At 36.2% G+C, this 13891-nt stretch overlaps 1 protein-coding gene across 3 annotated transcripts in view; it reads left to right on the forward strand.

Annotated features, from left to right (window-relative positions):
- The window catches only part of LOC116164560 (gamma-aminobutyric acid type B receptor subunit 1), a 43433-nt gene that overhangs the window by 18117 nt on the left and 11425 nt on the right, over window positions 1–13891 (forward strand). For all 3 annotated transcript variants that reach the window (XM_031478756.1, XM_031478757.1, XM_031478758.1), the window contains exons 2-3: window positions 4496–4883; window positions 8355–8639. In XM_031478756.1, coding sequence (XP_031334616.1) covers window positions 4604–4883; window positions 8355–8639 — 565 coding nt within the window. In that variant the 5' untranslated portion in view covers window positions 4496–4603. The remainder of the gene's footprint in view (window positions 1–4495; window positions 4884–8354; window positions 8640–13891) is intronic.

Consider the following 13891-nt stretch of genomic DNA (forward strand, 5'->3'; position numbering starts at 1 on the left):
GTGTCTTTCGCGTTGGAGAAATTTAAAATTTTCTTTTGGGGATCCCGATCTGTTCTTTAGATCCTAATTCATAGTTTTGTGTTGATTTATGTATCCAACCCTAAACTAAAAGACAACCTACTTATAATAAACAGTTCTTCTAGAAGACTGCCTTTCCGTCCCATGGTCGTTGGTCTACTGGCGTGAAGTTGGCAGGTCCCAATAAGTCAAGTTTAATTTTGAGGTGGTTTGGTACCTTTTTGACGCGGATCCCTTGCAGCACTAACGTTCGCATGTGAAGCACTAACGAGCACTAACGAGCCGCTTCAAATTTGCATTAGGACTGAGCCAATTTGACAAATGTGGGTCAGCTGCATGAAGTTAGCAGACCCCTTTTTACGACGTTTTGAGCTGTTGCACTTTGAGCACTAACGTTTATATTGGCGGCCCTAACGAGCACTAACGCTGCTAGTTTAACTAGTGCAAAGATTGAATCGATTTTCTCAAATGGGTCTGCTGGCATGAAGTTAGCAGGCCCACAAATATTTTTTAAAAATAGTAAGTTTCCTTTTATGCACTAACGATTTCTTCAGCGGCACTAACGTGCACTAACGGAGCACTAACGATATGAGTAAGTAGAACTATGGTCTGCTGTAGTAGGCCTGCCAAGTTCATGGACATTCGCCGTAACCCACAAAAGAAATTACCGCTACCGTTAAACCCAAATAAATCATTCATTGAAACTGATATCTTTTCTAGACTAAAATGCTGCTTCAAAAGTATCGTATATAATCCGCTATTTATTTTTGTTCTGTTCGGAAACCCAGGTCTTAGTTATACCTCACGCATAAACAAAATATGCCCTTTATTTAATTAATGTATTATAATTAGGTCGCGTTTTTCTTTACTTTTGTTTGTGTTTACTAATAATTCATTTATTGTCTACACTCAGTTTGCTACCTTACTCCAGGTTGAACGGGTAACCACTCAAACAAGTAACAACTACTTGAAAAAACAGTTCTACCACGTTAAGGTGCTAAAAGTTATATAAGCTTATTTAAAAAAAGAGCGACTAGTGACAACTACACTTTTTACTTTGCGAAGATGTCGGTGCTTGTAGTAAGTACAAGAAGACGACAATTACAAATTAACCAATTAAGCGGATTATTTGCAAACACGTTCAGAATTAAGAGACTCTCTTAAATCTAAAATTACAATTAGAACCACCTCTCACTATTTTAATTTGATGCACCACCCCGTTACAACTCGCTTATGTAGATAGATATGATCATATTTTTCCTCCAAACTAGTTACGCGCCTAGTTCATCTTATGAGAAATACATCCTTTGTTTAACCCCTATCAGTAGGTAACACTTGTTGCAAATTTCATCAGTAAAACTTTATAATTCAAGTAGTTTCAGTAGGTAACTAAATTACAGAAAATTGTACAATAGATGACTAATAGACTGGTTCACTTTTCGAAGATTCTCTGTCCTAGGGGCATTTCAGACAACATTTGGCCAAATAGGCTTTTTTTACTAATTGGTACCTGCTGAACACGAATATCGATGTTGGCACCTCGAAATCTTAACAGGAAGTCCAGAATTCAAGATGGCGGCCAATTTCCGAAAATGTTGATATTTTCACTCATGCGACCGATTTTTTCGATCTAAAAACGGATTATAATGTTTTTCCTGACGAAGGTACGGCACGATAATAATCGTGACCAAATGTTTAAACAATGATTTCATAGTTTTTCTAACCTGAAAGTGCGTAAAAGTGGAAACCTTTTTTTCATAGTACTATGGCTACTGTTTAAATTTCTTCACATCGTGTAAGTATTAAATTATTTCTGTTTTGGCAAGCATTTTGGTTCCTGTGCGTCGTGTGATTGCTGGAGGCTTCAATGATTAAAGAAACGTTTTCTGATAACCGTCAGACGACACAGATTTCCTCCTTAGAAACGACCCATTTTTTCGATCTAAAAACAGATTATAATGTTATTCCTGAGGTACTTTACGATAATAATAGTTAACTATTGTTTTAACAATAATGTAATAGGAGGATGCAGGATGCGTAAAATTAAGAATTACGAAATTCCCAGTTCCCCTTGCTAAAAGGAGGACTTGCAAAACGATTGTTTCCAGTAATCCTGACACATATAAGTATTCTCGACATGCATTTATATTGCATAATTCTCCTTATAAAGTTTTGATAACTACAATCTTTCGAATTTTACGTTAATTTTTAAATGAAAAAAATGAAAGTTCAACTATACTGCGGTGTTTCGGAAGATTCTGATTTTGCTGGTATTAATTACCGTTCCTCAGGATATATTATTATTATTAAAGGATGAAAGCATATAGAAACGTGAATACAAATTTATTACCTTCGTTATTCTCATGGTGTTAGGTCAATCGTCTTCTTGACAATTAGATAGTACAAATCAATTGAGCTTTGCGATATTTTTACAAAGTTTTGACGAGCAATCCTATTTACAACGACAAAGGACGATATCTAGAGCAGCCTTCGGAATTAATCTAACGTTGGGAGAATGGGAATGTAGCTACTCGTATTTTCAATTCAGGATAGATAAGGTAGTCTGAACGACATTGCATAGTTTATAAGATAAAAAAAGTACATCTTGAGATTTACACCTGATATGCCGTAATGATAGAAATGGATGAAATGCTAGAGAAGATTAGATGGAATCCCAAGAGAATGGAGTGCAGAATTGTTAGATCTAAAGCTTCGCAGCTCCTGAAACCTCGAAGTGATGAAGAATTAACAGGAATGCATCTGTATCTGTAGCGTTTTTCTTGTATCCGCTTCCTTGATGTGAAAAGCTTCTAAAGAGGAAATCTGTGTCGTCTGAGGGTTACAGAAAACTTTTCTTTCATCATTGAAGACTCTCGCAATCACCAGTACGCCGTCAAATGAGGCCTCTTCAAGGTGATGCGACAAGATTTCTTTTGTTTTCCTCTAATAAAAGGAAATTCTTCCATATGTGTGGTCATGGACCATCGCGGATATCTTTCACACGACGCACAGGAACTAAAATGCTTGCCAAAACAGAAATAATTTAATAATTACACGATGTGAAGAAATTTAAACAAGCCATAGTATACTATGAAAAAAAGGAATCCACTTTTACGCACTTTGACGTTAAGCCTAATTTACATTTGGCAAGTTTACTGGCGGAAAGTACTGTCGGTCAGTAAACTTGTCACGTGTAAATGCGCGGAAAGTGCCAGTTAAATAGAAATAGGGTAGCAAGTTTACTATGAAATCATTGTTTAAACATTTGTTCACTATTATTATCGTGCCATACCTCCGTCAGGAATAACATTATAATCCGTTTTTAGATCGAAAAAATCGGTCGCATGAGTGAAAATATCAACATTTTCGAAAATTGGCCGCCATCTTGAATTCTGGACTTCCTGTTCAGATTTCGAGGTGCCAACATCGATATTCGTGTTCAGCAGGTGCAAATTAGTAAAAAACGCCTATTTGGCCAAATGTTGTCTGAAATGCCCCTAGAACCCGTTAAAACGCCGTTTTTTATAAAAGTGAACCAGTCTATAAAGGAATTCCATGTTGGATATTGTTGGATAATCGATACAAAATTCCTTCAGAAAGTTTCTATTATAATTATACACCTACAAAAGCAAATAATCTAAGAAGTGGTAATGTTTAATTTGCACGTCTTTACCACAACAAACAGTATTTGCTAACAAACAACCAAATATTACAATCTTGAATAAATGGAAGGTAAAACGCACAATTATGTTCTGGATCTGCAACTGAGCTTCAAATTGTCTGTAGTGGTCGTACGCGCACTTCCTTTTTTGACCCTTTCATTAAATGCTCTAATTTCCAGCTTAAACGTCCGATTTTCTCGTAATTGCGCCAAATAAAAGCTACAATATCCTCGCTACAATATAATTGTTATTAATTTTATTGTTAAGCGTCGTGCTTCGGTTTGAATATTAATTTCTTCGGTCGCACAATAAGTAAACTTGACAATGGCACGGCGAAATAAATAATAGGCATTCTAAATTTGAAAAGGAAAGGTCAACGTTTTCCCTACTTTATCCTTTTCAAAGTAACGAAGTTAATCTTGCTGAATAATCTGTTTTGTCATACGTTTTCACTCGAAAAAGGTTCGATTACACCTCTAAATTGATACGAAATCGAAAATATATCTAGCATTTCGCGATGTACCTACTGTGAGACTTTGGGGTCGAAATAAATATCAACTGGGTCTATTTTATGCAGGATTCTTTCATCTAGCTTAACTCGGGTACAAAGCATATGGTCAAAGGTTTCTATGAATGTGAAAATCGGAATAGAGAGGTAGATATCGAATCTTCTTTTATGCAGAGAGCTTGTGAATTTGAAATGTTTGGGTATATACTAGCATTATGTGGCGACAAACGACATATCAAATTTTCTGTGAATAAATTTTACGAAATTTGGAAACCGGAAGTTTTAATTACATCCTCTTTTGTTACAGTTATGTTATGGGGCGAGTTCTCCAGCACTATCCGACCGTAATCGTTTTCCCACTTTATTTCGTACGCATCCATCAGCAACTGTACATAACCCGACTCGCATAAAATTAATGAGGAAGTTTAATTGGTACCGAGTGGCGATCTTGCAAGAAGCCGAGGAGGTGTTTATATCGACCGTTGAAGATCTGGAATCGCGTTGTATGGAAGCTGGTATAGAAATAGTGACACGGCAGTCGTTCCTTTCCGATCCAACGGATGCAGTTCGTAATTTGAGGAGGCAGGATGCTAGAGTTGTTGTTGGTCTGTTCTACGTTGTGGCAGCGAGGAGGGTTCTTTGCGAGATTTACAAGCAGCAGTTGTATGGAAGATCAAACGTGTGGTTCTTTATCGGTAAGTACGAAAATGAACTAAAGAGTATAGACTATGCGCAACGTAAACCAGAAAACCGCTCTCAAAATTCTGTCTCTCAAAACGAAAAGGTAAAATGTGGAAAGCCTATTACTAGCTGACTGCATATGCTTACTAGGCATCCTTTTTTATACCTGTGCAAAGTTATATTTGGTCGCTTGTGATAAGAGTACAACTACTACTTTTATCCTCCGTAAGCATGTGTAACTGTTGAGTTTAATGATGGTAGGATATTGGTCCCTGAAAATTCAATTCGCCCCTAATGAAAACTTGTCTCCAGATAAATTCACCCCCGGAAGAATGTTAATCCTGTAAAATTTGCCTTCCTCTCTTCCAGTAGATTCGTTCTCGGAAGAATGATCACGGCAAATGTTTCCCCAACAAAATAGTAAGCATATTCCGGTACTAGAAAAAAATGCATTCAAAAAGGTTTGGGTCCTCACGATTTTGGGACAAATTTATCTCTTATGGTTTCCCAATGAAATTGGTGGCATACCTACATAGGAAATTTCACTTTTGTGCAGATAATGTGCAGTAAATAGACGAATTATGGGGAGGGGGATCTTTACACGTAAACATTTAAAGGTTGCCTGGCATACAATCAAAATCTACGCTATATAATAAAACAAGAATCAAGCCCATTCTCCGGAACCTTGCATTTTCCCTTTGTCCTGCAACATTTTCAAAATATTCACAATGTAGTTTTCACATCACCTGTATATGTGTCCAGTCCAGAGGATTAATTTGGCTTTGTGAGTAATCTCCTCCGACAAACCGTTTTCGAGTAAAGTTTTGACATCACCAATGGATATATTTCTTTCAGACGTCCCAATTGCCCTTTGTAAGTACTTCCTCCGACAATCCGCTCTTGAGATTGCAGTGAAGTTTTACAAGGAAAAGGGGATTGGCCATGGCTAACCAGGGGAAACGTGTCTTCCAGTAAAACATCCGCCGAAGTTTGACAAAAATCATATAATTTAAAAATAAAATAAGAATACCCAGCTTAGTGAATCCTCAGGTACTCGCGGGTATAAAAAAATCTCGTCTTGGCAATGAACAGTACATATTACTATGATCCTTTAACTTCGGGTCGCATAAAAAGTAAATGCAACGCCCCGCACGTTTAGCGAAAAAATAAAAATGATGTGTGCAATGGCACGGCCAAAATGAACCATACACAAGACACTTTAATCTTAGCTAGCTGTCTTATCAAATCTCTCTCAGCACACATCCAAATCCCGACACAATAAAATTTTTTTAAATTTCTGATTCTAAAGCAAGCAATTTTTAATTTCAAAAGGATCCTTTACCATATTTTGAAGACAACAAGATCAACAAAATTAATCATAATTAAGTATGGTACATCTATTTGGATCGTTAAAGGGATCGAATAAACACACGATTTACATGATTTCACAACGAACAAATTTTATTCTACACAAACAAATGAAAGTAAACATTAAAATCCTAATTATCAAAATTTAGCTACAACAGTGGCTGTACCAGAAACTGTACGAACTGGCGCCAAATTTTAACACAATTTCAAAGGACAGCAACTCGGTCTCAAAATTGGCAAAAAAACCCTTCTAACGAACCGCATCTCGGTCTTGAAATTGGCAAATGGCTTCTTCTAACGAACCGTAACTCGACCTCGAAATTGGTAAAAAGCTCCTTTTTTAATGCTAACTCCAGTATTTAACTTTTCTTCCCTCTTTAAATAAAACGAATTTTCTTATCCAATTATTGGAGCGTGGCAACTCGACAACCCAATCAATGCTTCACTGTAGGACGCTCTATTCAGTAACGTAGGCAGATTTTACGCAGAATTATCTTATCTAAAATACACAATTTTTATCGAAAACAAACAATTTTTTTTAGATAATAATTCATCCTCATCTCTAGATAATTACATCAACCTTTTATAAAAATAAACGAAGTGCACAATTAATCAAATCTGAACTGCCACATAAAGGAACAAAACAAAAATGATAACGAAAATGAGAGATAAAATCTCTATCCTCAACAATTCTAGAAAATAATCTTTTTCAACGAAACAAATAAACAAATAGCTTGGACTCAAGCTAGATACGCAATAATCGTTTTGTGTTTATCCGAAAAGAATCCCACCAGATTAATTAAATGAGTTGAAGTGAAAATTTGATTAGTAAATTAACGACCCGTATTTACGTCAGGCGACTGGACCTAAACGAAAACTTTCACATCGACATTTTTTCAACAGCAATATACACAAATGCTATTTAATTGTATAAAACAGTAAATAAACTGGCAAGACAGGTGGCAATCTTCGATTCGAAAGTGTAATACAACCACTCCAATGCTTCTACCGTAACAAAAAATTCATCCAAAAAATTACTATACCAACATCAGCCTAAAATCCAATTAATTCAATCTTACGTCAAAGAGTTACTAATCATTTACGTACCCCTTTAATAAATGGGTTTCGGATTGCGATATAGATAGAAGAAAGTAATTGAATTAAGACATATGACATAACCTGAAAAGGTTATTTTGATAAGGGAGGGCGGTAGTTGGTAGAAGACGGTTCCATTTGTTAAGACTCCTTAAGATAAAATTTGATGGACGTCTGGCTTGGTGTCATTGGGGAAATGTTTTTGGTTTTCTCTATCCCCCTATGACCCAATTTTTTTGCCTAAGGTAGGTACGTAATTGAATGATTTTTATCAGCAACATATAACAAAATTGTCTTATAAGAAGAACGTTACGGGTACAATCATTTCAGTCGTCGCTTGAAATACCCCGTGGTTATATCCTTAGAATTGAAATTTATTATAACTTTATTACTTAAAATGGCCAATTCGTGACTACTACCTACCATTATTGCTTAAGCTTTCATATAAAATTAATTTATTTTAGTGACTTCTCTATACAAGAGAATCATCTAAAAGGTTTTCATAACGTAGAAGTAGCTGCGAGAGCAAACTGAAAATACCACACTAATTTTCGCAAAGCGAATTAGTTAGATACTTATAGCGAAGTGAAAAGGTAAAAAAAAAGTCACAAAACTCCCTCTCCAGTAATCTCCAACGTGGTAGCGTCATTTGCTCTATGAAGTCGCGCCGCCATTTAATGAATTTTTCATTAATTTTCACTCGTCATTTAGCACACGTTAACTCGGTTTTTACATTAGGGACTTAATTATTAACGTCGCGTATAAACACCTCATCATTTTCGCCATAGAAATAAAAGTTTATAATTTGAAAGTTTTTGCGATTGATTATGGGCGGGCGCTAGTACAAAAAAGAAGTTTGGTAATAATTAAAGTGCAAAAAGTTCTTCGAGAAAAACTCATTAAAAAGTAGAACAAAGTCGTTAAGAGGGTATCCTCTCTCTTAACTTTAGAATGCTATTAATTTTAAATTGGAGTTGAGTAGTAGTGCCGTGTCTTAAATATTTCTGCTTCTTCTTTTATAGGTTGGTACGAGGACGATTGGTTTGTGAACAATTTAGAAAAGGAAGGTATCGAGTGTACGGCCGATCAAATGAGGGAGGCGGCGGAAGGACATTTAACAACCGAAGCGTTAATGTGGAATCAGAATTTAAATGAACGCACGATATCGGGAATGACCTCGGAGGAATTTCGCGTTCGTTTGAATGATGCTCTGCGAGAAGAGGGATATGATATTGATAATAAACGATACCCCGAGGGATACCAGGAGGCCCCACTTGCATACGATGCCGTTTGGTCCGTCGCTTTAGGTAAATATGGAATTTTTGCACTGAATTTATTTGCTTAAGGTTCGCCTTTTTAAAGACGACCCCTTTAGGAGTACGTTATTTGACGCTTTGCGCCCTTTTCATTTATTGTACACCTAGTTTGTGTAAAAGCTCAAATACTGGGGGAAACAAAATGGACGTCTTACTGCCGTACAGAGCCGGTGGGAATCTTTGGTGTACACCGTACAGAACACTGTTTCAACATTCTAGCCTACAGAACACGTACCTACCCTACTTACTTCGGTAAGGAATCTGCTGGTGATAAAATGTATTTATCTAATGGTGATCATAGATGACAAACACAGCATCATTTGAATATTACCTATATAATTTGAATTCAGCAACAGAATGTAGAAAGAATTAGACGTATAGAGATATAGAGAATTATAGATTAACTTTGCGAACATAATGTAATACTTTTTAGGGACTAGCAGATTTTACAATAATTACTTAAACATGTTTGATACGGTATGCTGATTTTGATTCAATTTAAAAGACTGACGGAACGATTTAAAGCGTTGAATAAAAAAATTGCCATTATATAAAGGGACGGATCATAAGTTACGAATCAATTGTCCTATAGAGTGATTTGCATTTATTTGCAGCAAAAAGCAGTACCGAGTACCTAAACTGTATCGTAATTGGATGGCAGGGCATTGATGAACGGTAGGCACATTATGCCTTATTTTAAATAAGGTCAGCCCTTAGTAATTTTCTCCATAAATCCATTCCAGCCTGGAATGTTCATACGCCCTCGACATTTGCCATATGCCCATATAAAGTCAGTGGCTAAAGGCTTTATTTTAAGGCTATAGTCAATTTTTCGTCAAGGTCGATATCATAGGCCCGGCTTAGCTTTCTTTTGAAAAGCAGCAATGGCCATTGTCATAAATTCCCCTAAGGTTTTTGCACCAGGGATCTCTTTTACTCCTTTCATGATGGTTCCTGCAATTTTCAAAGGTTTAGGTGTCGTGTACTGGATACCTCCCATCGCGTGGAAGTTATAGGTTCCATCTAGAGTGTCAATGTTTATGTCAGCATTGTCAAAGACAAACTGTATGTAGGTACAACAAAATCCAGTCGCGGAAGCAATCTCCAAGAGATTCCTAGAGCCATATTTTCGATGTATCAGTGTCCGCCAACATGCTACGCTGTTCGAAAAGATTTTGGTTGTATAGCAACAATAATTGCGTGGGCGATAGATGTTATTTTCGTATTGACTTTATCGTTATCTTGGCTCTTATTAGGAACAATTCGAGTGATTCTGGTACGTCTCCTTCAAGATGATCCAAAGAATTGTTGGGTGCAGGATAGGAGGTGTATATCCTTGAACGAATGTCCTCACGGATTAAGGCAGCCGCTGCTTTTACTACACGAAGCTTCTCATCCTCTTCATCAGCCGATTTCGACCCGTAGAAATGTTTCATACAGAACCTTGTAACCTGTGTTTTTGAAACATATGATACTGGGACTAAATCTGTTCTTCCCAATTGTAACTATTATATTGTCTCCATAAACACTATCAAGTCTTTTCTTGAGAATGAGGTTTTTTGGAGTTGGTCCACCGTAATCGTTGAGAATATCACTCAATACAAACTGCCACTGATCTTTATTATCTTCAAGGTATTTGCATATGTAATCCATTGCAGCCGCGACTTCTTCATCTTCTGGGCGGCCTCGATTTGTGACTACCCATTCTCCGAAATAATTTTTACAGGATAATCCATGATGCCTTCCTTCAGACACCACAGATCAGTCTCATTTCGAATTCGAAAAATTACAGCTTTACTCCATTCCTCATTTTTTCATGTTGTTTTAGCTGCATCGATAACATTTTGCTTGAAATCTAGTTTAGTCACTTCATGAACTTTTTTCGTGTCGTGAGTCTTATAAATTCATCGGGGGCATCTTTTCCACAAAAAACAGTGTTTATTGAAATCAAACAATGGTTCATTCGGTCTACTAGAGACCTGTATAGCTAACGCGGCATCAATGTACGACATTAGAAAAATGTTTTAATTTTTTTCGAGCCCAAGCTAGTTTGGTTGTAGAAGCCTCTCATCCAGTTCAAAAGCGATATTTAGAAGAGGGGAAGGAGTCAGGTTGCTCCGTTCGTTTCGTTTTAAGTTATCAAGAAAAGCTGTTCTCAAGTTGAATTAGTTTGTCAAGTTTTAAGTTTCGGTTTTTCGTTTTTGCGATGTTCGAGAAATGCGGTTATGTAAACATTTGGAGCTAGTTTATTGAACGGCTATTTCGAGTAGATGGGGGCTACGTTTTGCCAAGTATAAGGATGAATTTTACCGAGAAGGGAAGGAAACGAGTTCATCAGGTTTGAGTTGTTTTAATTGGTGATTTAGTGTACGAATTTAGACATAGGTATGTGCCTCGAAAAAGAAAACTGTGAGTAATTTTAAATTCTACGTGGTATTTAATTGTTGTGTTGTTTTGAAAACTCATGTCCATTGTAACGGGACAAGGATGGTTGCTTTTCTTTTCATTATCTTGTGTGTGTGAAATAAAATTTGTCATTGTTATTTCAGGCTAGTTATGTGTTAAATCGGACCCTTTTTTTTAACGACGAACAGAAAAGTTTCATGTTTAAATTACAATTAATTTTATTTGATTCTCGCCCATAGTTCATTTTAAGTGTTGGTCAAAATTTAAGAACGGTCCCTTCAGAAATTAAAGATTTTGCTTGCCCACTGTCTGCCGTGAAGTAAAAAAATTCGTTAGCCGCTTGTAAGCAAGAGACGAAGAGTGCAAATTCAAATTTATCTTTTTGATTTTAATAGCCCTTATGGACATTTCATGCCCAATCGAGAATGGCACAAAAGTGCACTTTATAATTTTTGAAAGTGAAAGTGCACTAAAAAAAGTGAAAGGTCAGAATTAAATCACTTTTCTGTATGAGGGTGAGAATCTGTATCGGGAAAAAGTTAGGTTTAAAGAGTGTTGTGTATGGTTCTTTTTAGCGTGGGATAAGTATACATTCGATATTTACCGAGAGTATACTATACCTATTCCATACAGTACGTTAGAACAATTTCTTCTAATATTGGCGTTATGGGCAGGGGCACCGTCTTGCTGGAAAAACATATGACAATTGACAATCAGTGGCAGTTCCTCAAAATATGCGGCTTGATCATTAGCGAGAAAATAGATATAACTCTCAGTTTTGCAACATCATTTGGTTCTAAACTAAGTTAATAAGACGTAACGTAGCTTATAAAGACTTAATTTATGCTCAAAAACTTGTTACGTGGAAGTTTCACGAATTTCGAATACGACGATTATCTTTTACGTTTAGTGAATGTTCGGTTTTTCGTAAGCGTGTTGCTCCAATTTTCCGAACTTATGACGATTAGGTGCAATTCTATCGAGGAAAACTATTAAGTAATAATATCGTCTCATTTGAAATGTGATCCACTATTCCCTTCTAAACATAATACTATGTGTTACAATTTCAAAAAAGCAGACATCCCCGAATTATATTTTTTCCTATCAAGCATTGATTGGTCTTTCCTTCAGAATTATGAAGACGTAAATTTAGCATGTGGAGAACTTTATAATGTGCTATCTGATGCATTTAATAGGGTCGTTCCGCGATATAAACTAACCAAACGGCGTTATCCAAAATGGTTTACTTCTGAAATTATTCATAATATACGTGAAAAATACAAACACTTCAAAATAATGAAAATAAATAATTCGGAAAGTGCTTTAAATGAATTTAAAAGATTAAGGAAGCAAATAAAATTGCAAATCAATAGCGCCTATAAACAATACATTTCAAATGTGGAAAGCTCTATCATGGTGGACCCTAAACTCATCTGGTCATTTATCAGATCCAAAAAACGAACATCAAGAATACCCTGCAACATATCTCATGGAAGTAATACATACTCATCTCCTCAAAAGATTGTTAATGTTTTTATGCAATACTTTTCTTCAGTTTATCGCCCACATACTAATGTGCAGCTTTCAGCAATCCGTCACCCTTTCCACGGAGGTTGCATTCACCTTTCTCAGGTCACCGAATCCATGGTACTTGATGCTATTATCAAACTAAAGAATAAACATACCTCTGGTCATGACGGCATTCCCGTAAATGTCGTCAAATGTTTTAAGGAATTATTAGTCAGACCTCTTTGCTGTATTTTTAATCTATCACTCTGAACATGTAAGTTCCCAGAGGTCTGGAAAACAGCTATAATTTGCCCTATACCTACATAAAACTGGCGATACATCTATGGTTTCAAATTACAGACATATTAGTATCTTGAATACTTTTGCAAAAATATTTGAAATAGTTATGCACAATTGTATATACTCATGTGTAAAATACATTATCTCACCCAATCAGCATGGGTTTGTGCAAAAGCGATCCACTATGACTAACTTGACTTGTTTCACTGACTACACGACGCGCGTGCTAGACAATCACGGTCAAGTCGATGTAATTTATACAGATTTTGCAAAAGCGTTCGATTCAATCGATCACCAAATTATAATTAGGGAGTTAGAACTTTTTGGTTTATCTGATTCGCTCTTAAATTTCTTTTCGTCGTACTTATCTAACAGACATCAATTTGTCGCGTTTAATGGATTCATGTCTGATCCATTCATTGCATCCTCTGGGGTACCCCAGGGGTCTAATCTGGGCCCTCTTTTATTTCTCCTATTTATAAACAACATTTCGGACTCAATCTCTACACCTCATCTCCTTTTTGCTGACGATTTGAAAATATATACACAAATATCTAATATCGCCGATTGTATTTCCTTACAGCAGCAAATTAATTCGGTTTATAGTTGGTGTGAACTCAATTCCCTCAATTTAAATATACCCAAATGTAAGGTAGTGACGTACAGCAGAAAACGCAAACCCATTTTATACCAATACGCGATTAATGATACTACTTTGTCTAGATCTTCATTAGTAAAAGATCTTGGAGTTATCTTTGACTCGAAGTTACAATTTTCTGAACATGTCAAATCTGTATGTGCGTCGGCATCTAAAACATTAGGTTTTATTATAAGAAATTCAAAATCTTTTACGGATACACAGGTTTTGTTTCGCCTGTACTTTACGTTAGTGAGACCCAAATTAGAATATTGCGATATAGTTTGGTACCCGCAGTACGATGTGCAAAAACAGCTTATTGAACAAGTACAACGCAGATTCTTGAAGTACTTACGTTTCTTTTAAGCTTGATGGCGCGTATCCTGAAAGA

This window comes from Photinus pyralis, unplaced genomic scaffold (genome assembly GCF_008802855.1).
Source record: "Photinus pyralis isolate 1611_PpyrPB1 unplaced genomic scaffold, Ppyr1.3 Ppyr1.4_LG2, whole genome shotgun sequence".
In the NCBI taxonomy this organism is placed as follows: Eukaryota; Metazoa; Arthropoda; class Insecta; order Coleoptera; family Lampyridae; genus Photinus; species Photinus pyralis.